Source organism: Oncorhynchus mykiss, chromosome 24, assembly GCF_057628025.1.
Source record: "Oncorhynchus mykiss isolate SJ-2025 chromosome 24, ASM5762802v1, whole genome shotgun sequence".
In the NCBI taxonomy this organism is placed as follows: Eukaryota; Metazoa; Chordata; class Actinopteri; order Salmoniformes; family Salmonidae; genus Oncorhynchus; species Oncorhynchus mykiss.
In genome coordinates this window covers 18,727,620-18,754,655 of record NC_143045.1, presented here as the reverse complement: position 1 = coordinate 18,754,655, position 27,036 = coordinate 18,727,620, and the positions used below count along the sequence as shown (strand labels likewise).

The 27,036-nt window shown below is 43.2% G+C and overlaps 1 protein-coding gene and 1 long non-coding RNA gene across 2 annotated transcripts in view; both read right to left on the bottom strand.

Annotated features, from left to right (window-relative positions):
• The window catches only part of LOC110503912 (TNF receptor-associated factor 4), a 54,007-nt gene extending 35,459 nt beyond the window's left edge, over positions 1–18,548 (bottom strand). The window contains exon 1 of the mRNA XM_021582546.3: positions 17,950–18,548. Coding sequence (XP_021438221.2) covers positions 17,950–18,092 — 143 coding nt within the window. The 5' untranslated portion in view covers positions 18,093–18,548. The remainder of the gene's footprint in view (positions 1–17,949) is intronic.
• A 1,697-nt stretch (positions 18,549–20,245) lies between these two features.
• On the bottom strand, positions 20,246–24,393 carry LOC110503911 (uncharacterized). Its single transcript, XR_016491351.1, has 2 exons — positions 24,246–24,393; positions 20,246–22,126 (listed from the first exon to the last, which is right to left on the bottom strand). It is a non-coding gene; the product is annotated as an uncharacterized LOC110503911 (long non-coding RNA).
• Between the last annotated feature and the right edge of the window lie 2,643 nt (positions 24,394–27,036).

Below are 27,036 nucleotides of genomic sequence, written 5' to 3'. Positions count from 1 at the left end.
TTAATGCTTCACCCATAGCTTAATGCTTTACCCATAGCTTAGTGCTTCACCCATAGCTTAATGCTTTACCCATAGCTTCGTGCTTCACCCATAGCTTAGTGCTTCACCCATAGCTTAATGCTTCACCCATAGCTTAATGCTTTACCCATAGCTTAGTGTTTTACCCATAGCTTAGTGCTTCACCCATAGCTTAATGCTTTACCCATAGCTTAGTGCTTCACCCATAGCTTAGTGCTTCACCCATAGCTTAATGCTTCACCCATAGCTTAATGCTTTACCCATAGCTTAGTGCTTCACCCATAGCTTAATGCTTTACCCATAGCTTAATGCTTCACCCATAGCTTAATGCTTTACCCATAGCTTAATGCTTTACCCATAGAGATTGATATTATTTATGGATAAAACCAACAGTGAGGTCAGAGGGTTTGTTCTCTGTCCCTTGATCTCACTTCCTGACTGTACAGTAGGCCAATGTGTGTGAGTGAGATACCAGGTGTGTGTACACTACTTTCATTCATGTCATGTGGTGTCTGGGAGATTAATTTAAACATTCTGCCAAGCCTTTAATGTTGTTGAAGTCATTCATTAGCAGGTTGTGTAAGAGAAGGAGAGAGTTTTCAATCAGGAAAACACCACAAAGATTCCCCATGACAAATAAATAGGCAAAATGATAAACCCCAACTGCTGAAACTTATGTCCTAATGTGCCTTGAAGGTGTAGCTTGTAGATAACTGATAACATGCAGTTTACTTTTCTTCAACATCTCCACAGAAGTAAAGCTGTGAAGAACTTGTGTGAGGGCGTGGTGATCTGAGGAGGAGTGCACTGGGAGAATTTAATGATCGTGGATTCTCCTTGTGCCTGCCTGGCAATGTGACTTGCCTCTGCATAAGTAACAGTAGTGCACTACTTTCGGGCAGAGCCCATAGACCCTATGGGACATTGTCAAAAGTAGTGGCCTATGAAGGGAATAAGGTGCCATTTGGGATGCACCCAGTCATCATTGCGGCGGATGGCACAGAATACAACCATCTTCCCTCATCCGCCATAAGTCGCTCATCACAGGCTTCCTCCTCGCTCACAGCCACAAAACTGTCCAAACTTTCCTCATCGCCTTCTTCAAACACCCTCGCTAAATGCTGCTTGCCTTCAAAAAGGTGATCAAAAGGACGCCTTATCCTGGCTTTTCTACAGTGACACTTCAGAGTAAAAACAGCATTACATAATAGTAATTTATATTTCTGCTCTACCTGCATTTCCATTGATCTGACATGAAGGAAAAAGCTATTTTTCTTATTTTTTCAGTAAACCAATTCATTTCAAGTGGGTGTCTTTGAGCTGTGCACCTCGCTGATGGTGACAGTTTGGGAGGGCCCTGTGCTGGCTGTGGCCATGGTAACAGTGAGGGAAGGAAGGCTTCTTGTGTGAAGTGTGCTCAGAAAGACGACAGAGGGCTGCTGTCTGTGATCTAAACAGCGACGTAGACACACACACCGACTGCAAACACAAACACGATAAACCCAGTAGCTTGTCTCCAGACATGCTGTTGCTCCTGTTTCCCTTATCAGCCTGAATCTGAAGCCCATATACATTCAGACAGAGACAAAAACAACCTGCCAGAGAAATCCAATCCTCTCCTTCCCTCTGTCCCCTTCTCCTTGAGCCATACATGTTTGAAACCAGCATTCAGCTGCAGCTCAAGCTGCTGTCCACTCCTCATTTCGAGGATGCATTTTCTTTGTTTAGCCAGGCGAGGCAGTGACGTCAAAAAGACTCCTTTGTCTCGAAACGAAAGCAGTGCTCCTGTTGCATGCATTCTTTAAAGCTGCTCCTGTTGCATGCATTCTTTAAAGCTGCTCCTGTTGCCAGGAGTGACACCATTGAGGTAAATGACAAAGCTTTTGGAATCAGAGGGACAGAGACAAGGGAGAACAGAGTGGACGATTAGCCATGTGGATTTTACTAAACAAAAACAAAGCACAATGGCCCAGTTTGGTGTGACACTATTCCTGTACATAAGTCAGTGAGTGAGTGTGAGAGAGAACACTTCGGCAGGTTTCTCTTGGTCAGCGATATTGATTTACGGGTCCGGATGACGACTGAAAGGAACGACACGGAACCAAAATAAATTGAGAGGGGATGAAATTGGAAATTAATTAAGATATGAATGAGACGAGAGGCTACAACGAGGCAAATGCGCTCTCATCCCGAACAGAGCGGTAGTGAATGATGCATCTGGCCGCACACGTGAGTTAGTCACTTCCTCCACTCTGCTCTTTCATAGGATCAATAGCCCGTCTGTGCAGGGGAAGGAGATGGGAGGACGGGAGGAGGCTGAGCATTGTGCCGTGTTGACATATCTGAAATGAGCTGTGAGAGAGAAGGGACGAGACCACAAAGACAGAGAGTGGTAGTGGTGGACTTGAGAAGGTCATTGAGCTTTTAGTTAGTTGACCAACACAATAAGTACAGCTAGCTGATGTTAAGAGACAGCAGACTTAGGGCAGGAAGGAAGGGAGCCATCATCACAATGGCCCTTTCACTGGCCAGAGGGAGGGGGGCAGGCCAGAATGGCTTAGGGCTGAATGGCAATGACCTTAACATTGAAGGGGCCTCTCCCAAATAAATACTAGAATTCAGGATGTGTGTATGCTTTTAGTGAAGAGCTCAACTGCTCTGCAAACACCTGTTTTGCTCCATAGTGGAGCCTTTCACTGAGACAGGTGCCTCGCAGGACCGGGCCGCTGTATTCCCCATGTTCCTGTCCCCCTGTTCTCCTTTCAAAGCCCAGACACAAATTCCTCACATGCCTGGGCATCCACTCGGCAACCAGACCCAGTGGTCGGTTGGTCGGTCGGTCGGTCGGTCGGTCGGTCAGTCAGTCAGTCAGCTGCCTGCCTGCCTACTGCTAATGAGCCTCACAACATAAACAATCCCTCACAGACACGTTTCTAATAGCTCTCAGGACTACTGGGTTTAATAGAAAGTAGCCAGTAGCCTCTCTTGGGGGAAGAAATTGTTAACTGAATTTAAATGAATGCATTATACTAGCTTAATATATGTGGGAGTCTGAGTATGTGTGCGCGCGTGTACAGAGGGGCTGTCAGCTTCACAGCCAGTGCAGTGACTACTCAGACAGATTGGGGGGAATCAATTAGCACAACAGGATGCAGTGCACAGATGTAGCCGAGTCTGCCGAGCAGTGGAATGGGTTTCGAACACCTAAGCACAAGCTGTGCCATGGCCGAGCAGACCCACCCATGTCCGCTGTGTAACCTTGGGTAATCTTCCTATCCATCCACCTCCTAACAGCCCTCATCGCTTCCCAGTTCCCACAATCCTTAACCCAGTCTCTCTCCGCTCTACATTGTCCATTAATCCTGATCTCAATTAAATGGTACAAATCGTAAAAACTACTGGCCCAGAGAAGATGGCGCTCTCTGGATTTGCTGTTGTGTAGGCTAACACATCCTGGGTTGGGTCTGCTCTGTCTGATCTGAAGAGGCTCCAGCAGATTACACTATGTTGTGAGGCAGACAGTGGCTATGGCGTAGTCTGAGGCGAGGGCTAGTATGTTTCACAATAAACACCTTACATGCATACCCATGCACATGTAGGCACTGGCCATGCTGGGGAGGGCTGCCAACTGGCCAGGCTCCAGCGACAAGGCTGGGACTCTGGCAGCTTGGCCCCAACATGCTCTCTGTTTGAGGGGCAAGGTGCTCTGCTGCATAACTGGAATGCCTATCGCCTTTGTTGGCCTAAAGAGCTGCCAGACTCTGAGTCCTTTGAATAAGACCTCCCATAGCCACAGACAAGTCTCAGCAAGTCCCAAACCTGCTCTAGGGATGCTTTGTGCACACTTTGTTTGTAAACTCTCCTTTTGTATAAAACCAACAATGTTGATAAAGAGTTGACATACAGAGAACAATGGCATAGGGGCATTGACTCAGGAATGTGGTCAGCGCGTTTGGAGAGGAAGGACATTTCAATGGGGGAGAAAAATCCAGCAAAGAATTTAAAGTGCTTTCCCTCTTTGAGAGGTGTGCAATTTAGTCCCAGAATAAGTACATAGATTTGCTCACATTTGCCTAGCTTAGACCAGCAATTAGCACCACCAAGGCCTTATGCCATTCAACATTCAACCAAATGACCCCCAGTTCCCGCTAAGGGAGTTTGACAATAACAACTGGGCTGTCCGGTCCATGTGGAGACAGTCTGTGTGAAGGAACTCTGCAACTTTGCAGCTGTGTGAAACAGTCCCGATAACTTTCTCTCAGCGATGTCATCATCACAGCTGGACCTCTAAAGCGCCTCAGCTTCCTCCCATGAGACCCCATTCAATGATATCATCTTGCAACGTCCTGGCTCACACCCATATAACTCCTCTCATGGTACAGTAGGTCTTATCGGAAAACCCTTAGAGAACATTAAGGCTCATGTTCTGCCAAGGAGCTGAATGAGAAAAGATGGTGCCTTTAAGTTAAATGGATGGGTGACTTCAGGTTCTAGCATACACAGTATATCACGCCACGTGAGTGACACAAATGTTCAGTGAGTATACAATACTCTCTCAAACACACACTCACACGTGAACACAAGCACACGTCACCCTTGCAAGTGTAGACGGTGTTTTACAGTCACACCCACAACAGAAACCTCTTATCAGGGCAATAGAAATATCCTGGTGTTGTAAGTTCCATTCCAAGTATTGTATTCCATAGATGTTGACAAAATACAACCTTGTTGGTTTGTTGTTTTAGTGAGGTCATTCAAAACGAACAACAAACAAAGGGTTCACGCATTTCCCAGAATACCTGAGTAAGACGAATGTTGAATAACCTAATGGAATAGAGACCAATTGTTTTTTTTATTGACCCATATACACTACCATTAAAAACTTTGGGGTCACTTAGAAATATCCTCGTTTTGGCCTCCAGGGTGGCGCAGTGGTCTAAGGCACTGCATGTGCCACCAGAGACTCTGGGTTCAAGCCCAGGCTCTGTCGCAGCCGGCCACAACCGGGAGGTCCATGGGGCGATGCACAATTGGCCTAGCGGTTAGGGAGGGTTTGGCCGGTAGGGATATCCTTGTCTCATCGCACACTGGTGACTCCTGTGGCGGGCCGGGCGCAGTGCACGCTAACCAGGTCGCCAGGTGCACAGGTGCGGCTGACGCATTGGTGCGGCTGGCTTCCTGGTTGGATGCGCGCTGTGTTAAGAAGCAGTGCGGGTTGGTTGGGTTGATTTGTGTTTCGGAAGACGTTGACATGGCTTTCGACCTTCGTCTCTCCTGAGCCCGTATGGGAGTTGTAGCGATGAGACAAGATAGTAACTACTAACAATTGGATACCACGAAATTGGGGAGAAAAATAAAAATAAAAAAATATCCTCATTTTTGAAAGTAAAGCAACAAATTTTGTCAATTAAAATAACATCAAATTGATCAGAAATACAGTGTAGGCATTGTTAATGTTGTAAATGACTATTGTAGCTGGAAACAGCTGATATTTTATGGAATATCTACATAGGCGTACAGAGGCCCATTATCAGCAATCATTACTCCTGTGTTCCAATGGCACGTTGTGTTAGCTAATCCAAGTTGATAATTTTAAAAGGCTAATTAATCATTAGAAAACCCTTTTGCAATTATGTTAGCAATTATGTTGTTCTCATTAAAGAAGCAATACAACTGTCCTTCTTTAGACTAGTAGAGTATCTGGAGCATCAGCATTTGTGGGTTCGATTACATGCTCAAAATGGCGGCAAAGAATTGCCAAGAAACTGAAAATCTCGTACAACGCTGTGTACTACCCCATCACAGAACAGCGCAAACGGTCTCTAACCAGAATAGAAAGAGGAGTGGGAGGCCCCGGTGCACAACTGAGAAAGAGGACAAGTACATTAGACTGTCTAGTTTGAGATACAGATGCCTCACAAGTCCTCAACTGGCAGCTTCCTTAAAAAGTACAAGTCTCAACATCAACAGTGAAGAGGCAATTCCTGGATGCTGGCCTTCTAGGCAGAGTTGCAAAGAAAAAGCCATATCTCAGACTGGCCAATAAAAAGAAAAGATGGGCAAAAGAACAGACACTGGACAGAGGAACTCTGCCTAGAAGGCCAGCATCCCGGAGTCGACTCTTCACTGTTGACGTTGAGACTGGTGTTTTGTGCGTACTATTTAATGAAGCAGCTAGTTGAGGACTTCTGGTTAGAGACAGTTTGCGCTGTTCTGTGAAGGGAGTAGTACACAGCGTTGTACGATATCTTCAGTTTCTTGGCAATTTCTCACATGGAATAGCCTTCATTTCTCAGAACAAGAATAGACCGACGAGTTTCAGAAGAAAGTACTTTGTTTCTGGCCATTTTGAGCCTGTAATCGAACCCACAAATGCTGATGCTCCAGATACTCAACTAGTCTATTGCTTCTTTAATCAGAATAACAGTTTTCAGCTGTGTTAACATAATTGCAAAAGTGTTTTCTAATGATTAATTAGCCTTTTAAAATGATAAACTTGGATTAGCTAACACAACGTGCCATTGGAACACAGGAGTGTTTTTTGGTGATAATGGGCATCTGTACGCCTATGTAGATATTCCACTTTTTTTTATCAGCTGTTTCCAGCTAATGTAGTCATTTACAGCGTCTACACTGTATTTCTGATCAATTTGATGTTATTTTAATGGACCAAAAATGTGCTTTTCTTTCAAAAACAAGGACATTTCTAAGTGACCCCAAACTTTTGAACGGTAGTGTATGTGTAGAATCCATAGCCATCAAATCAGTGTGTCCATTCATGTACAGTAACGACTACTGTACCAGTTGATTTGGGTGAATGAGCACCATATAGGTCATTGAGTTATTCTGAAGGGCAGAGCTATAATTCATACTGTATGTTTGCAGAGCTCTATTTGTGATTCACCAGGTGCAGTACGCCTCTTAGCTCAGGTAGTGGGGAAGTGTAACTGACATGTTCAACTTTAAAAGATCAGTGGACTTTCACACAATGGATTACTTCAAAGTCCATGCATGTGTGAGGAAGTACTGGTTTAGTTTCTCTCAATAGTGACAGCCTACATTGGGATACTTCCATGTCATGGTGTGTCTACCCTGCCTCCCTTCTACTGTATGTTAGGAACTGCCTCTGTGTACTAGCTCTGGGTTGAAGTTTCCTCTAGGTACAGGTCTAATAATCAGCTTCCCCTCCGTCAATCTTAACCGGAACCATTAGTGGGGGAAACTGAACCAAGATCACTGTCTAGGAGCAACTTCACCCTACTCCTTTGTATGAGCTACTACTGCCTCAGTGTTTCTAGAAGGATTCTAAACTTCATCATTCCCAGTTCATCAGCTGGCCTGAACAGCACTACTCAGCTTTGAGAGGTCGTCACCACCCACCCAGAGAACAGAGCAGATCAGAGTAGACCAGAGCAGAGGCCTGGGGGCTTTCACTCCGCTAACTAAACCCCCTTCAACGAAGCACAGTGAACTACGTTTTGCTCAGCAATAGACGAAGCAAAATAAAAACATTCCTTCTGCATCCCCTTCTGTATCCCTGTGTGCCATACATACAAGAATGTCTTTGGACACCTGTGAGGGTCTATGAAGGCCTATGTGAAGAGACTAGAGGATGGGTGTGGGGCTTGGAACTGGAGATCCTCATTCACTGAGCCATTCATTATTAGTCCGGCTGAACCCACACACACACACACACTTTTTCTATGGCCCAGCTGACAGAGCAGGCCTGGCTTACACACAGAGAAAGGCACCAGTGCTCCCGGACCCCATTTAGTCCTTTAAAAGACACTAGCTAAATCCCTGGCCAAAAGTGCCTCTATTCTGCATTTCCCTATCAAACTGCACACACAATAGACAGAAGTCAATTCATCTGGCTTTAATGGAGACCAATGACACTCATCCAGATTCCCTTGGCTGACGAGAGCCTGACCTCTATCTCTCCACTGTCTCAGACCACATCAATCATCCCCCTTTTCTTCCCTCCAAACTCTTTCCTCATTCACAATAAGCTTTTTGTGCACTCGCTTTCCCAGACGGCGGAAGGGATGGAGGGAAGAAGAGCGATGTGGGGAAGGAGAGAGGAAGTTGGAGGTTGCGGAGGCACTGAGAATGCTGGTGATGCTGCATCAAAATGGACTTCAGTGTTATTACATGTGTGGGAGACTGAGAAGCCATACAGACAAGTCAGGGAGCAGAGAGAATAGATGAGTAGGCCTATAGCCTGCATCAGTAAAACAGCACAATCACCACATCTCATGGACACTATGCTGCCAATGTTAAATTAATCATCTTCCCTCTCATAACACTCAAACTCATACTTCCTTGGCCGGTGGGGATGATTAATCACCACATGTATTAACCCCATGGCAATTATCCAAATGGCACCATGTTCCAAAATGGCATAACAATTAGACCGTTAGCGCCTCGGGACAGTAGAGGAAGTCAGAAGTTACAGTAGGCTACCATAGTGTTGTGGAGGCCCATCCAGGAAGAAGTTACAGTAGACTACCATAGTGTTGTGGAGGCCCATCCAGGAAGAAGTTACAGTAGGCTACCATAGTGTTGGGGAGGCCCATCCAGGAAGAAGTTACAGTAGGCTATCATATTGTTGAGGAAACACATCCAGGAAGAATTTATGGGGCAGAATAAACCAATTACTGATCCAGTCAAGGCTAGGCCGGAGTACTGTAGTATTCCCACAGAGATGACACAGTTGTGCAAGTGTGACCCTGCCTTGGCTCACACAAACACTAACCCAAGATACATGACTCCATGTATCACACCATGTATGGGATGGGTTTGGCATGTAAGGCCGCTCTTACCCTATATCATGGGGAGAATAATTTTTATTGGGGAGAATTATTTGTATTCTCCTTTGCTAATGAGCATTGAGCTAATTGCCAAGGCCTATGATAAGGGGTTTGCCGTTAGCAACCAGGGCTGCGTTCCAAATGACACCCTATTCCCTATACAGTACACTACTTTTGATCAGAGCCTTATGGCCCTGATCAAAAGTAGGGAATAGGGTGCCATTTGGGACGCAGGCCAAGATCAGCATACAGGCATGTGACTTACAGTTGATTGCAGAAGTGATAAGCCTCAGGGCTGTACTCGTTCTACTACCCCATGACTCTACATCAGGGCTGGGCCAGGGAGCCTCCAGGGCTTCTGCCTGTTGGCCTGTTGTATTTAAACATTCCTCCACTCCCTCGCTCTCTCCATGGGCGGAGAAAACAGCCCATTAGCATCACATGCTAACACGCTGACAGACAAGCTAAGTCTTTTCATCACAAAGGGAAAGGGGGATACCTAGTCAGTTGTCCAACAATGTATTCAACTGAAATGTGTCTTCCGCATTTAACCCAGCCCCTCTGAATCAGTGAGGTGCGGGGGCTACCTTAATCGACATCCACGTCGTCGGCGCCCGGAGGACAGTGGGTTAACTGCCTTGCTCAGGGGCAGAATGACAGATTTTGGCATAATTCAGCAAAAAAAAAAGATTGTGTTAGTTCAAAAGTAGTGTGTCTGTCAGAGAAAAGGGAAAAGTTATTGTACGATAGCATATGAAAAGCGTCAAACCTGAAGCGAGGGTGTGGAGGCCACTTGTTTCAAGGGATACCATGAGGAAAAGTTGAAGATAAGATTCAACTTGGATAGAGATGAAGGAGAGACCTGCTGAGATGTAACCATAGATCATTCATACTTATGAGTAAGTGGAAGTGTCAATTTGGTGATTTATGCTCTAAAGTAATAAGCTATTTTTATGGCCTGTTACACAGGAGTGGCGAATCCAGGTGGGTCCCAGAGACGCTGGCAGAGCTATCAGTGTCAAAGTGAAAGCTGGCTGGCAAGCCTGGACTGATTTCACATACTGAACACAAAAGCTGGGACTCTCTGGGAGGGGATCCACTCGGTGTACAAAATGTATACAAATTACCTCAGGGAGCTTCGGTATAGGCTTACTTGTGCTTGCTTCAGAATGATCGCAACTGCCCTTTGTGCAATCCCTGCGTGCGCAACTGTCTCTGTCCTCAGTTTGAACAGTGTTCTAATGAAGCCAATGGAAAAATGGAAACACACTCGGTGAACTCTGCTACATGTGGCTTTTTACTGTGTTAATCAATTGACTAGATTCATTTCTGTGTGAGATCGATGGAAGGGTGAAGTGGCTGTCAAATAGCCTAAACCCCTGTCAGCTGGACGAATAGGATCCCGACAGATGAATAGTAAAGTCATTGTGGACAGACCTCTGAGGCACTGAAATGTTTTAGAAGACAAAATACCATTCAGAATAACAGTGTGATGTTTGCTAGGCTACCTGAGAAAACAATGTGTTATGAAAACAGAGCCCCCCCTCTCTTGGCTGCGCTACAGTTTAGCAAGCTTACCAAGTCAATAATGTCACTGACATTGTAAGTCACTGACATTGTGTGTGTCCAAAATGCCACCCTATTCCCTATATAGGCACAACTTTTGACCAGGGCCCATAGTGCTATGGTCAAAAGTAGTGCACTATGTAGGGAATAGAGTGCCATTTGGGAAGCATCCTAGGTCCCCAACATTGAAATGGAAAGCGATAAAAACTTGAGCTGAACAAATAGTGCAATCAATTCCCCATTAACTCTGAATATAACTGGTAGTAACATTAGTCACTCTACGCATCCACAAAATAGGTGCAGATGATTGCTCTCCCTGATAGTCTGGTTGTCCCCACTTCACAGTATACTGCAGCTGCAACTGACTGTTGAATCGTGCTCTCTTTGTCTGTTATGATCACGAGTCGTCACTACTTTACAAAAACACTGGCTTGGTCTTTTTTTGTCTGGAAAAAAATCTATATTCTGTGCGTCTTTGTGTTTTAAAAAGAGTCATTGCGTGGGATGCAGCGAGTAAAGGATTTGTATTCTCTGAACACAGACAGGGAGGCCTCTGAGGTAGACACAAAGCCGCAGGCAAAAGGCATTGACCACCAATGATCTCTTACTCTTCAACGGTCTCTCTCTTTCTATATACGAGCTTGTCATCCTGATACAGTATATTTGGAGAGCTTTGCCTTCAGACATCTTATTAAGATGGGCTCCCGAGTGGCGCAGCGGTCTAAGGCACTGCATCTCAGTGCTAGAGGCATCACTACAGACACCCTGGTTCAAATCCAGGCTGTATCACAACCAGCCGTGATTGGGAGCCACATAGGGCGGCACACAATTGGCCCAGCGTCATCCGAGTTTGGCCGGTGTAGGCCGTCATTGTAAATAAGAATCTGTTCTTAACCGGCTCGCCTAGTTAAATAAAAAAAATGTATTCAAATATGTTTATATACAGTGCCTTCAGAAAGTATTCATACCCCTTGTCTTATTCTACATTTTGTTGTGTAAAAGCCTGATTTCAAAATACATTTAATTTATTTATTTTTTACCCATCTACACATAATATCCCATTTAGAAATGTTTGCAAATTTATTGAAATTGAAATTCAGAAATATCTCATGTACATAAGTATTCACACCCCTGAGACAATACTTCGTCTTGAAGAGCTTTCCACACCTAATTGTGAAACATTTGCCCATTCTTCTTTTCAAAATTCTTCAATCGCTGTCAAATTGGTTATTGATCATTGCTAGTCAACCATTTTCAGGTCTTGCCATAGATGTTTAAGTAGATTTAAGTCAAACTGTAACTAGACCACTCAGTAACATTCACTGTCTTCTTGGTAAGAAACTCCAGTGTATATTTGGCCTTGTGCTCTAGGTTATTGTCCTGCTGAAAGGTAAATTAATCTCCCAGTATCTGGTGGCAAGCAGACTGAACCAGATTTTCATCTAGGATGTTGCCTGTGCTTAGCTTCATCCGTTTCTTTCTTAGCCTGAAAAACTCACCAGTCCTTAACGATGACAAGCATACCCATAGCATGATATACAGCTGCCACCAATATCCTTGAAAATATGGAGAGTGGTAATGTGTTGTATTGGATTTGCCACAAACATAACACTTTGCATTCAGGACAAAAAGTTAATTGCTTGGCCACATTTTTTTGCAGTATTACTTTAGTGCCTTGTTGTGAACATGTTTTGGTATATTTGTATTCTGTACAGGCTTCCTTCTTTCCACTCTGTTATTTAGGTTAGTATTGTTGATTAACTACAATGTTGTTGATCCATTCTCAGTTCTATCACAGCCATTAAACTCTGTAACTGTTTTGAAGTCAGCATTGGCCTTATGGTGCAATCCCTGAGCGGATTCCTTCCTCTCTGGCAACTGAGTTAGGAAGAACGCCTGTATCTTTGTAGTGACTGAGTGTATTGATACACCATCCAAAGTGTAACTAATAACTTCACCATGCTCAAAGAGATAAACATTGTCTGCTTTAATTATTTGTTTTACCCATCTACAAATTGGCGCCCTTCTTTGCGAGACATTGGAAAATCTCCCTGGTCTTTGTGGTTTAATTTGTGTTTAAAATTCACTGCTCGACTGAGGGACTATACAGATAATTTTATGTGTGGGGTACAGAGATGAGGCAGTCATACTTTTTTTTCACAGCCTGTTTTGCTCATTTTATCAAGGGTGCCAATATTAGTGGAGGACACTGCATATGTTAAAATAATAGTGCCAGAAATGATCAAATAAAAAAGTGCAATAATGCCTTGATCTTTTTGTTGAATTTCCTTTTTGACAAGACATGGCTCAAGTCCTATGATAATATCTACAGCACCATGAATAAGCAGCATGGCATTGCTAGTGGTCAATCTAGCTGCAAACCTGTGCTTACGACTAGGAGTCTGATTTATTTGACTGACACAGAGCGTCAACATCAGCCGTGTTCACAGTGTGCAGCTGGGAGGGAGGAAGACAAGTCATTCCTGGTACGCATCCCAAATGGCACCCCATTCCCTACATAATGCACTACTTTCAACCAGGGCGCAAATGTCTCTTGTCAAAAGTATTCCACTATGTAGAGAACAGGGTGCTATTTAGGACATAGCCCAAGATAGTCTAAATATGTGTAGAGGACTAGATAAGACCTATACGGTGAAAAAAACCTCCCACTTCTGGTTGTCTCTGGCAATGAAGTGAAACGCAAAAACATAAAGGGGAACCATAACTGCCATAACTGAAATATGTCCAGCCATTGTCTACTCAAACAATAACACAGAAGCTGTGTTCCAAGATGACGTAGCACAAAGTTCAGGTAGACCCACCTCTGCTTCCTGCATCCTGCAATAACCAACTACGAGGGTTTAATTGAAATCCAATTAAATATACATAAAGTAGGACCCCCAAGTATTTCAGCCATCTTTCAATGGGGGCTGGGAGGGATGTGGTAGGGGTGAAGGGGTATGAGAACCTCAAGTGGCACAAAACTAAATCTAAAATAGTTGCCAAAATTAAATACTGTATGTCTCCCAAATAGCACCCTACCCTACCTATCAGTGTTTCCCAACCCTGGTCCTTGGGTACCCCCAACAGTACACATTTTTATTGTAACCCTGGACAAGCACACCTGATTCAACGTGTCAACTAATCATCAGGCCCTCAATGAGCTGAATGAGGTGTGTTTGTCCAGGGCTACAATGAAAAGGTGTACTGTTATGCTCGAGGACCAGGGTTTGGATACACTGCCCTATATACTGCAGTGCATTACTTCTGACCAGAGCCATAAGGGGCCCTGGTCAAAAGTAGTGCACTATATAGGGGATAGGGTGCAATTTCTCTATTTTTCTATCTGCATTGTTGGGAAGGGCCTGTAAGTAAGCATTTCACTGGTTGTTTATGAAGCAAGTGACAAATAAAATGATTACAAAGAGATTTGAATTTGGTGACCTCCGAGTGAATGATCCGCCAATCTCTCAGCACACTGATTCCCTGATTCCAATAAAGGAATCTGTCTAATCCCCCCTCATCCAAGGCAGCGCCACTGTTGACTGCCCCGGACCCAGCACTACTACCACCCTGCACCCTCCCCTGGCCCGAAACGCAGTCAGGCAGGCATACATCCTAAGGGCAAAAAGACAGACAAGAAGACAAGGAAGATAGGCCAGGATCCCCTCTGCCTGCCTGGGTGAAAACACACAGATATTAACAAGCATACACACGTGGACAAATACAAATACACGCAGACATATTTCCATGCAGACTCACACACATAAACAGACAAAGTGCCTCTCCCCTCTCTCTGTCCCTGATCCTGAGGTCTTAACATTAGATAATGTGTCATGGTAGGGGACTACAGCTAGAATGGCAGCAAAGTCTGAAACATTTCTCCCTCATCACAGCACTGAATCTCTGACAGTTTATTACCTGAAACATACATGTATAATATTACAATTGCATTGGGCCAAATGATGATACAAGCAAGCAATTGTTTTCTCTTCTGTTTTGTGGCCTTTTGGAGCTTGAGTTCTCATTGGTGGCTCCCAGAATACTGCCAGTTGGGCCAATTTGAATTCAGTAATGGAAAATTAAAAAAACTGACTTCATGAGAGATTTGCATGTATAAAGAACACCCCCAACGGCTGGCTACATTTGGCTAATCTAAAGGAATAAAGTTGACATGGGTGAAACTTTCCAAGGAGTGAATGTTGAAATATGTTATAAACATTTTCAATACCATAGGCTGGGTAGTGGTATTCAAACTTTTTCAATGGGGACCCCATTTCTTTCCCCATTTATACACCACTACTTCCCAGCAATAATTTATTGTGACCCCACCTCAAATATAATGACAACCTTAAAATCTGTACATTTAGATTTTTACATGAACAAATAACCTTACGAGATACAAATGTAATGAGTTTATCAAAATTAGAAGTAACCAATAAATACATTTACTCAATAACATTTAAGTTTTTTAAATGCTTGTATATTTTCACATAGAATAATCTGTCATCTTAATTTTCTGTTCCAATATATATATTTATAAGACTAATCGAACCATCTAGTAGCTGGTTCCCTCCGAAGTTTCCCCCAGGATAGCTGGCGCTCGAAGTCTATGTATATATACGGTAGTGTGTGTGTGTGTGTGTGTGTATATATATATATATATATCCAAATATATTAAAAATACACACACTACCGTTCAAAAGTTTGTGGTCACTTAGAAATGTCCTTGTTTTTGAAAGAAAAGCACATTTTTGGTCCATTAAAATAACATCAAATTGATCAGAAATACAGTGTAGACATTGTTAATGTTTTAAATGACTATTGCAGTTGGAAACGGCTGATTTTTAATGGAATATCTACATAGGATGTACAGAGGCCCATTATCAGCAACCATCACTCTTGTGTTCCAATGGCACATTGTGTTAGCTAATCCAAGTTTATAATTTTAAAAGGCTAATTGATCATTAGAAAACCCTTTGGCAATTATGTTAGCACAGCTGAAAACTGTTGTTCTGATTAAAGAAGCAATAAAACTGTATTTTAGAGTCGTTGAGTATCTGGAGCATCAGCATTTGTGGGTTCGATTACAGGCTCAAAATGGCCACTTTCTTCTGAAACTCGTCAGTCTATTCTTGTTCTGAGAAATGAAGGCTATTCCATGCGAGAAATTTCCAAGAAGCTGAAGATCTCATACAACGCTGTGTACTACTCCCTTCACAGAACAGCGCAAACTGGCTCTAACCAGAATAGAAAGAGGAGTGGGAGGCCCCGGTGCACAACTGTGCAAGAGGACAAGTACATGAGACTGTCTAGTTTGAGAAACAGACTCCTCACAAGTCCTCAACTGGCAGCTTCATTAAATAGCACAGGCGAAACGCCAGTCTCAATGTCAACAGTGAAGAGGCGACTCCGAGATGCTGGCCTTCTAGGCAGAGTTGCAAAGAAAAAGCTGTATCTCAGACTGGCCAATAAAAAGAAAAGATGGGCAAAAGAACACAGACACTGGACAGAGGAACTCTGCCTAGAAGGCCAGCACCCTGGAGTCACCTCTTCACTGTTGACGTTGAGACTGGTGTTTTGCGGGTATCTGAGCTGTTCTTACCATAATATGGACTTTGTCTTTTACCAAATAGGGCTATCTTCCTACCTTGAAACAACTCAACTGATTGGCTCAAACACATTAAGGAAAGACATTCCAAAAATTCACTTTTAACAAGGCACACCTGTTAATTGAAATTCATTTCAGGTGACTACCTCATGAAGCTGGTTAAGAGAATGCCAAGAGTGTGCAAAGCTGTCATCAAGGCAGAGTGTGGCCACTGAATAATCTAAAATATATTATATATTTTGATTCGTTACAGCCTTATTCTAAAATGGAGTAAAACAATTATAATATATAAATTATAAGCAATCTACACACAATACCTCACTATGACAAAGTGAAAACAAGTTTAAAGAAAAACAGAAATATCTTATTTACATTAATATTCAGAACCTTTGCTGTGAGACTCAAAATTGAACTCAGGTGTATCCTGTTTCAATTGATCATCCTTGAGATGTTTCTACAACTTTATTGGAGAAGGGCCTTGGTCAGGGAGGTGACCAAGAACTCGATGGTCACTGACAGAGCTCCAGAGTTCCTCTGTAGAGATGGGAGAACCTTCCAAAAGGACAACCATCTCTGCTGCACTCCACCAATCAGGCCTTTATGGTAGAGTGGCCAGACAGAAGCCACTCCTCAGTAAAAGGCACATGACAGCCTGCTTGGAGTTTGCCAAAAGGCACCTAAAGGACTCAGACCATGAGAAACGAGATTCTCTGGTCAGATGAAACCAAGATTGAACTCTTTGGCCTGAATACCAAGCGTCACATCGAGGAAACCTGGAACCATCAATACATGGAAGCATGGTGGTGGTGGCAGCATCATGCTGTCGGGATGTTTTTCAGCGGCAGGGACTGGGAGACCAGTTATGATCGAGGCAAAGATGAACGGAGGAAAGTACAGAGAGGTCCTTGATGAAAACCTGCTCCAGAGCGCTCAGGACCTCAGACTGGGGTGAAGGTTCACCTTCCAACAGGACAACAACCATAAGCACACAGCCAAGACAATGCAGGAGTGGCTTCGGGACAAGTCTCTAAATGTCCTTGAATGGCCCAGCCAGAGCCAGAACTTTAACCCGATCAAACATCTCTGGAGAGACCTGAAAATAGCTGAGCAGCAACGCTCCCCATCCAAACTAACAGAGCTTGAGAGGATCTGCAGAGACGAATGGGAGAAACTCCCCAAATACAGGTGTACCAAGCTTGTAGCGTCTTACCCAAGAAGACTCTAGGCTGTAATCACTGCCAAAGGTGCTTCAACAAAGTACTGAATAAAGGGTCTGAATACTTATGTAAATGTGATATTTCCGTTTTTTATTTTTAATACATTTGTCAAAATTTCTACAAACCTGTTTTTGCTTTGTCATTATAGGGTATGGTGTGTAGATTCATGTGGGGGGGGGGGGGAATAATTTGATCAATTTTTAGAATAAGGCTGTAGAATACTTAGAATACTTTCTGAATGCAATGTATATATATCTAATTTTTTTTTCGACATAGACTTTCAAAACCACTGGTTTAAAGAACACTGAAAAAACTTGCTTTCAGACCTCTCTCTCTCTCTCTCTCTCTCTCTCTGTGTGTATAGGCTACATGTCTTGTCTCACACTCTAGGAACTAATCATAAATGTTCAGTTTCAATTGGAAAGTATATATGTAAACATATCCTGTAGGTGTGTCCTTCCTTTGTAAGGCCTTTGCACTCACAGGTGAAACAATATTATAGGTAAAAGGAAGTGGTGTTGACTTACCCTTAAGGCTTTGTGTATACAGAACACATTACAATGTAATACCATTATGACAATCCAATAGGCTAATCTCTCTGAATCTGGAATATGACACGCACACACATATACATTCAGAGAGAGAGAGAGAGAGAGAGAGAGAGAGAGAGCGAGACAGACACACACAGAAAGACATACAGAAACACAGACATAGACCAACAGCTTACCTTAAAAATTCTTGTAGACAGGTGTCACAAAATCGGTGGCCACACGTAGAAACTTGAACAGGGTCTCGCATGGCTTTACTGCATAAGGGACATTGAAACCGTCTCTTCGGTTTCTCCAGAAACTTGTAATCAAACCCCGGCATTGCTGCAGGATGTGTAGAAATACACTGCTGATTAATGTCTCTCCCTTCGCCCCTGTGTCCTGTCCACCTATGCGATTTGTGGTATGATGCCACCGATGTCTCTCTTCTGATGGCCGTCACCAGAGAGATTCTCAGATATATATGTCCCCTTCGCCAGCCAGCGACAGATCGGTTTGCGAGACGAAATTATTGACCGATTCAGCTCCGCCGTCTCTCCAGCAACCGGGTGACCGAGTGCATGGAAACAAAGGGAATCCTCGAAAGTATAAACGTTATTGCATCAAAACCTGGCGATGTCTTCTTCTGACAATATTAATCTGGGTCTATAAATGCAGGAAAATCGTCCGCATGTCTCCATGCAGAGGTAACAGTGACAGATTAAAGACAATGCTCTCATCCCATCTGTTTAGGTACATACCCCCGCCTACTATTTTTCTTGCGGGAGGAGTCGAAAGTGAACTCAACATAGCCTATCTGCTTTTCTATGCTATGGGTCAATGATATCTCCTCCTTTGATTTGATTTATTTGTCAGCTATTTAATTCAACTCTCTTTTTTATTAAATGAATGATAATCTAAAATGAATGGAAATAATGTATGGTTTCACATGCAAATTGTGACTTTAATTAAATAGCTTGAAAGGAGCATGTTCACTTAAAAAAGGGTACAGATACAGTATCTAATGTTGAATCACAAAGTGAAATGGTTTGACATCCTAAAGTCTGCACAGAAAACATGACATGTATTGATGAATTGACCCTAGGTAGACACATTAATAACTAATTAGGAAAAACTGCCCTCTGGTGGTGAAACTGAAAAAGAAGAGCCTGCTATTCATGGAGTTGCAGATAAATATGATCATCAATATGAAACATTGAATTCGATAATTGTCGGAAGTGGTTTCGAATGACAGGACAATAACTTGTCTTTAAAACCTTTACAATTGTGTCCATTTACAAATATTCAATAGCCATAGGTTGTCATCACCAACCTTGTTGCTTCAGGATTACATCATCACACAGGCACATACGCTTTCTTCAAATAACTGGCGAAAATCTGCTACAGCATTGTAGTATTACTAAATCATAGACCCTTTCAACCATATAGTACCACAGTATGAATCATAATACCCATACAACCTAGCGGTCAAACAGGGAAATGGTTGCAATCGTTTTTTCCAGCATTCATTTTTCCCATATGGGATTTTAGAAACACTTAAAATCAGGGCTGTGTTTTGTGTTGGTTTACCCTGGCGTGACGTTAATAACCATGTAAATCTCTCTATACTAGACAGTGACCCACCTTTTTTGCACTACAGTTTACTCTCTATCTCAGCCTGTTTGGAGGCTTTCCAACGTAAAATCAAGCCAGTGATCGCACCCTTTTCCCTATATAGTACACTATTTTTGACCAGGGCCTATATGGCTCCGTTCATAAGTCGTGCACTATGTAGAGAATAGGGTGCCCTTCGGGATGAAGCCAGTGTTATAATTAAGCACATCATATCAAACGGACTCATGCCTATGACACACACAGCTGAAGAGACAAGATTGACTCTTAATGTGTCTCTCCTACCTGTGCCATGCTTTGTTAGTGACCCTTCCACATCAAAAATCTTAAACAATCTATGAACACTTGAGGATTGAAAGATCCATGTGTCTTGAATTGCATTTACTATAGCAGTGGCCTCCTTTAGTCAGCCTTAAAGAAACTTTCACTGTTCATGTGTTGTGTAAAAGTGCCTTACTATGACACGAAACAAACCACGTGTTATTGTAAATGAAAACAAAAGTTACTAATCCAATTGATGAGGACTAATCCTAAAAGCACAATGAGAGCCACTGATAATGTGCTCAAGATTTAAAGTGTCGTACTTGTTTGCTTCATTTGACTGACGAGTCAGTTAGTAGGCTCACACTGTAGTGGCAGTCCTAAACATTGTTTTGTCTAACTAAATACTGGGTAAATAAAGCTACCAAACCAGTTAGACATCCTGGGACTGTGTGTTGTATCATGCTGAGACAAAACCTTACTGCACGACAGCTCCCCAATGACCTCCTCCTGCAATCTCACTCCAATACTTTTGGTAGAGCATTATATTAGCTACACAAGCTTAGGAAGCTAAATAAACTCAGCAAAAAAAGAAATGTCCTCTCACTGTAAACTGCGTTTATTTTCAGCAAACTTAACATGTGTAAATATTTGTATAAACATAATAAGATTCAACAACTGAGACAAACTGAACAAGTTCCACAGACATGTGACTAACAGAAATTGAATAATGTGTCCCTGAACAAAGGGGGGTGTCAAAATTAAAAGTAACAGTCAGTATCTGGTGTGGCCACCAGCTGCATTAAGTACTGCAGTGCAGTATCTCCTCCTCATGGACTGCACCAGATTTGCCAGTTCTTGCTGTGAGATGTTACCCCACTCTTCCACCAAGGCACCTGTCTGACATTTCTTGGGGGAATGGCCCTAGCCCTCACCCTCCGATCCAACAGATCACAGACGTGCTCAATGGGATTGCGATCCGGGCCTTTCGCTGGCCATGGCAGAACACTGACATTCCTGTCTTTCAGAAAATCACTCACAGAACGAGCAGTATGGCTGGTGGCATTGTCATGCTGGAGGGTCGCTCAGTCCGATGATGCTGTGACACACCGCACCAGACCATGACGGATTCTCCACCTCCAAATCGATCACTTGCTCCAGAGTACAGGCCTCGGTGTAACGCTCATTCCTTCAACGATAAACACGAATCCGACCATCACCCCTGGTGAGACAAAACCTTGACTCGACAGTGAAGAGCGCTTCTTGCCAGTCCTGTCTGGTCCAGCGACGGTGGGTTTGTGCCAATAGCCTACGTTGTTGCCGGTGATGTCTGCTGAGGACCTGCCTTACAACAGTCCTACAAGCCCTTAGTCGAGCCTCTCTCAGCCTATTGCAAACAGTCTGAGCACTGATGGAGGGATTGTGCGTGCCAGGAACGCACAAGCCCTCCATCAGTGCTCAGACTGTCCGCAATAGGCCCGAGAGAGGCTCGACTAAGGGCTTGTAGGACATTCCCCCAAGATGGAGGGATTGTGCGTGTCCTACAAGCCCTTAGTCGAGCCTCTCTCAGCCTATTGCGAACAGTCTGAGCACTGATGGAGGGATTGTGCGTTCCTGGTGTAACTCGGGCAGTTGTTACTGCCATCCTGTACCTGTCCCGCAGGTGTCATGTTCGGATGTACCCATCCTGTGCAGGTGTTGTTACACGTGGTCTGCCACTGCAAGGACGGTCAACTGTCTGCCCTGTCTCCCTGTAGCGCTGTCTTAGGCGTCTCACAGTACGGACGTTGCAATTTATTGCCCTGGCCACATCTGCAGTCCTCATGCCTCCTTAAAGCATGCCTAAGGCACGTTCATGCAGATGAGCAGGGACCCTGAGCATCTTTCGTTTGGTGTTTTTTAGAGTCAGTAGAAAGGCCTCTTTACTGTCCTAAGTTTTCATAACTGTGACCTTAATTGCCTACCGTCTGTAAGCTGTTAGTGTCTTAATGACCGTTCCACAGGTGCATGTTCATCAATTGTTCATGGTTCACTGAACAAGCATGGGAAACAGTGTTAAAACCCTTTACAACGAAGATCTGTGAAGTTATTTGGATTTTTACGAATTATCTTTGAAAGACAGGGTCCTGAAAAGGGGACATTTCTTTTTTTGCTACGTTTAGCTTCTAAAATGGAATGATTTGCATTTGTTCCATAAATTGTGCCATTAATAAGGTACCAACATTTACATAATACTATATGAAAAACTTAACATTAAAAGTTAATACAAACTGACTTGAGACAGAGCAACTGAAACTATTTAAGATGTGCAGGGGTCCTCTAAAAGCTTAGTAAAGGACAGGCCACTGGAAGAAGTTATTCAGGGGAGGCTAGTAGTCCTTCACCATGTGCCACTGTTTCTCTCCTGACAGCTAACGAGGGGCTGGATGGTGGTGGAATGGTTTACAGAGCTGTATCATCTGGGGACGGGCTCCTCAAGCAAAGCTGAGAAAAAGAAAAGTAAACAGAGAAGCCATCAACGTATCACTTATATTAGCACTAAAGACAGACAAGAATATACCATCTTACCCAATGCATGCATGTGTACAGTTACATGCAATAAGGGGTCTGAGTCTTGTAAAAGGTTTCAGGACAGGTATTTAATTATTTCCCTCTTGTATTTTAGATATAGATACACCCACATTTCTTCTTGGTTACTTCACAATGCAGTAGGTGTGGTGGCACAAGAATGTTTTTAATGCCCACACACTGCCATTGTCTACCATGGATTTAGTCATACTGTATCTGGACTAATGTACTACTCATATACTGATAAAATAACAAAAGCCATGGAAGTCAAATGTGGGTGAAATGACCTGTGTGAGGGCACTCTGGCTACTGTGTTGGCGTTTCAGGTCACTACCACATGGTAAGCAGGCAGGTCCGAGTTACACTGGAACAGGACTGTAACTTGGGTCTCTTCCAAAAATTAGAGACGTCTCTCTTACATACTGATCAGATTTTATGTTCAATTTAATCTTTCCTAAATCTGTATATATTTTCAATGGGAGGGTTGCATTTGAATAGATATTGGGTGTGTCCCATTTGGCACCCTATTCCCTATATAGTGCAGTACTAGTGATTAGTGCACTACAAAGGGAATAGGGTGTCATTTGCGAAACCATCATTGTTTTAAAGCAGAGGAATTGCTAACTTGTTCGCTTTTCCTTATGAGAGGGACCATTACTCACAGGTTGGATAATACATTCTCTTGTTGAGGTTGGGGAAATATTCACATTACATGAAGATCCATACACTGCATGCAAGCAAACTGAAATCAATAACTATAAATGTGCACTATGTATGGTAAATAGTGAAATGTGAGTAAATGATTACTGGTGTAAATGGATACAGACATTCAACCTAACCAACCCTCTGCCTGGTTTTGTGGAGATGGCAGAGGATGCCTATTATCAGAGACACTGGTTTGTTACATTCAGGTTTATAAACAGAGCTAACCCCAGCTCATCTCCCCAATGCCTAACGAGCTAAGCATGACAGGGAGGCAGGCCCCTGTTGTTAATTTTCTTGCTTGTGGAGAGCAAGGCACAACTGATTGCCTCATCCACGTTAATGAGCCTCTGTTACTACAGACCCTGAGGCGATGGAGACACAAAAAGCCAAACATGGGGCTTGTTGGTCACTTTTGAATTAACTGACTGTGAGAAAGCTACAGGAAAATCTGCATGGTGGGGTTAGCTAATTATCAAGCTATTAACAAATAGGCTCTTTCAGACCTTCTGTTCTACAAGGAAAAAAACATGGATCTCTGTCAGCATCATCTAAGGGAGCTTGTCTCAAGTTTCACCTTTGACTTCTGTTTGATTTCACCACAAACAGTATGTGCTACTAGCAATTTCACATACTTTTGTTTAACAAAAAGGTAATAGGAAAAATATTATGTTTCACTGCCAGCAGACTGTTGCCATGACAACAGGCCACCGTCACAGTGAACGGGTGGCTCTCGTCGAGCTGCACTGCTTTCGGTATCCCAGAATCCACCTCTTTTCTTCCGAGGCGGCCATGGGCCCCCTTTCTCCAGACATACTCCTCCCCTTCTACACCAAGATAGAGTGAAGAGAATAGTTACGTTCTTCAGCGCACACCCCAGGATTCATGAATCTGCACAATCCTTAACAGACAGCCCTCTCTTCTCCCTCGTCTTACCTGCCCTCTCTTCTCCTCCCTGCTCCTGCCATGCCAGCAATAATGGCTCTATCCCTGGGAGAGCAGAGCTGAACAAAGCCAGCCCTAAACAATGAGGTGACTGTGCCTGCAATCTCCCTATGGGAGGTCATGCTGATCATTGACACATTCTGACATTCTCCACAACTTTCTACCCTTTGGAAAATGTCTAATACACATCTGTTAAAGCATTTGCTGAAAGCACATCTCCATAGACATTACAGAAACCGATTGGTACAGTGTTCAATTAGTTCTTCTAATAAAGTGCGTTATCTAACACCCAAAGTTTGCTGAGGACATCACATTTCTCCAATACTTTATATAAATTGAAAATGTCCGCTTAAAGGATATTCCCTGATTGCTAATGCCCCCTACACACCTGATCCAATGGCTAGAGTGAAGGCTTCCCCACAGGCTGCCATGGTGATGCCCTGTAGGCCCAGGAAGGGAACACGACTGGTCCGACGGGAGCTACAGCTCAACTGACCATGCTGGTTACTACCAAATGTGAAACACTGACCCTTCTCTGGACACACGGAACAGGGGAATTAAATGTGTGAAGAAGATTGTTATTTTGTATTGTCAAAAGACACATGGAAGCACAAGCATCCTATAGTAGATAATAGTATTACAATACATCTAGATGTTTTACTATTTAGGCATGACACGGGGATGTCATGTCCTTGCAGCTTATAGGAACTTTGGGTTTCTAATTACAATGGGTTGAGGAACTGCATGGTGACATTTCAGGTGAAGACAAAATATAATTTAACCTCTGACAGCAACAGAGTGGGCTGTTCCAATATACAGTGCCTTGCGAAAGTATTCGGCCCCCTTGAACTTTGCGACCTTTTGCCACATTTCAGGCTTCAAACATAAAGATATAAAACTGTATTTTTTTGTGAAGAATCAACAACAAGTGGGACACAATCATGAAGTGGAACGACATTTATTGGATATTTCAAACTTTTTTAACAAATCAAAAACTGAAAAATTGGGCGTGCAAAATTATTCAGCCCCCTTAAGTTAATACTTTGTACTGTAGCGCCACCTTTTGCTGCAATTACAGCTGTAAGTCGCTTGGGGTATGTCTCTATCAGTTTTGCACATCGAGAGACTGACATTTTTTCCCATTCCTCCTTGCAAAACAGCTCAAGCTCAGTGAGGTTGGATGGAGAGTATTTGTGAACAGCAGTTTTCAGTTCTTTCCACAGATTCTCGATTGGATTCAGGTCTGGACTTTGACTTGGCCATTCTAACACCTGGATATGTTTATTTTTGAACCATTCCATTGTAGATTTTGCTTTATGTTTTGGATCATTGTCTTGTTGGAAGACAAATCTCCGTCCCAGTCTCAGGTCTTTTGCAGACTCCATCAGGTTTTCTTCCAGAATGGTCCTGTATTTGGCTCCATCCATCTTCCCATCAATTTTAACCATCTTCCCTGTCCCTGCTGAAGAAAAGCAGGCCCAAACCATGATGCTGCCACCACCATGTTTGACAGTGGGTATGGTGTGTTCAGGGTGATGAGCTGTGTTGCTTTTACGCCAAACATAACGTTTTGCATTGTTGCCAAAAAGTTCAATTTTGGTTTCATCTGACCAGAGCACCTTCTTCCACATGTTTGGTGTGTCTCCCAGGTGGCTTGTGGCAAACTTTAAACGACACTTTTTATGGATATCTTTAAGAAATGGCTTTCTTCTTGCCACTCTTCCATAAAGGCCAGATTTGTGCAATATACGACTGATTGTTGTCCTATGGACAGAGTCTCCCACCTCAGTTGTAGATCTCTGCAGTTCATCCAGAGTGATCATGGGCCTCTTGGCTGCATCTCTGATCAGTCTTCTCCTTGTATGAGCTGAAAGTTTAGAGGGACGGCAAGGTCTTGGTAGATTTGCAGTGGTCTGATACTCCTTCCATTTCAATATTATCGCTTGCACAGTGCTCCTTGGGATGTTTAAAGCTTGGGAAATCATTTTGTATCCAAATCCGGCTTTAAACTTCTTCACAACAGTATCTCGGACCTGCCTGGTGTGTTCCTTGTTCTTCATGATGCTCTCTGCGCTTTTGACGGACCTCTGAGACTATCACAGTGCAGGTGCATTTATACGGAGACTTGATTACACACAGGTGGATTGTATTTATCATCATTAGTCATTTAGGTCAACATTGGATCATTCAGAGATCCTCACTGAACTTCTGGAGAGAGTTTGCTGCACTGAAAGTAAAGGGGCTGAATAATTTTGCACGCCCAATTTTTCAGTTTTTGATTTGTTAAAAAAGTTTGAAATATCCAATAAATGTCGTTCCACTTCATGATTGTGTCCCACTTGTTGTTGATTCTTCACAAAAAAAGTTTTAAAACTTTATGTTTGAAGCCTGAAATGTGGCAAAAGGTCGCAAAGTTCAAGGGGGCCGAATACTTTCGCAAGGCACTGTATCTCCTGAAGCTTTATAACAGGGACTGACATCTGATGAGACCTCATGGGGAACATCTGACAAGCAAAACATATGACACCCTATGTTACAGCATAGGTGTCAGACTTTCATGAGAACAGTGAGCTATGTACCTTATGTGTTATGTAACAAACAATTGTGTGTGTGTGTGGGGGGGGGGGGGGGGTAATGTGACCCATAGCGATCATCAGAGCCTTGTCCTCCAGGAAGTTCTCATAGTACTCTATGATGTTGGGGTGGTTGAGCAGCTTTAGCACCTGGCACTCGTTCTGGGCATTGAGGCGTTCATCACTGAACATCTACTCTACTGGGATCTCCTTCAGGATCACAAAGGCCCCGTCACTGCGCAGGCGACACAGGTGCACTATCCTGTCACACATGACATGGGAAGTTGGAGAATGAGTGGCGTGGTGAAGAGTTGGGAGTTGGTGTGTTCTGGTGTAGGCTATCCCCTTACAGTGGGCCTACTTGCTTGTATGCTATTGTACATTATTGCTACTGATATGGATGCTAAATCAAATCAAATTGTATTTGTCACATGTGTTTAGCAGATGTTATTGAAAATTGCTATGTAATGTGAAATCTGTGAATGTATTGTAACGTTTTTAAAATTGTATAAACTGCCTTAATTTTGCTGGACCCCAGGAAGATGGGGTAATAAATACGAATGCATTCATGCATGTGGGCATTAGAACTAGAATTTGACAATTTAT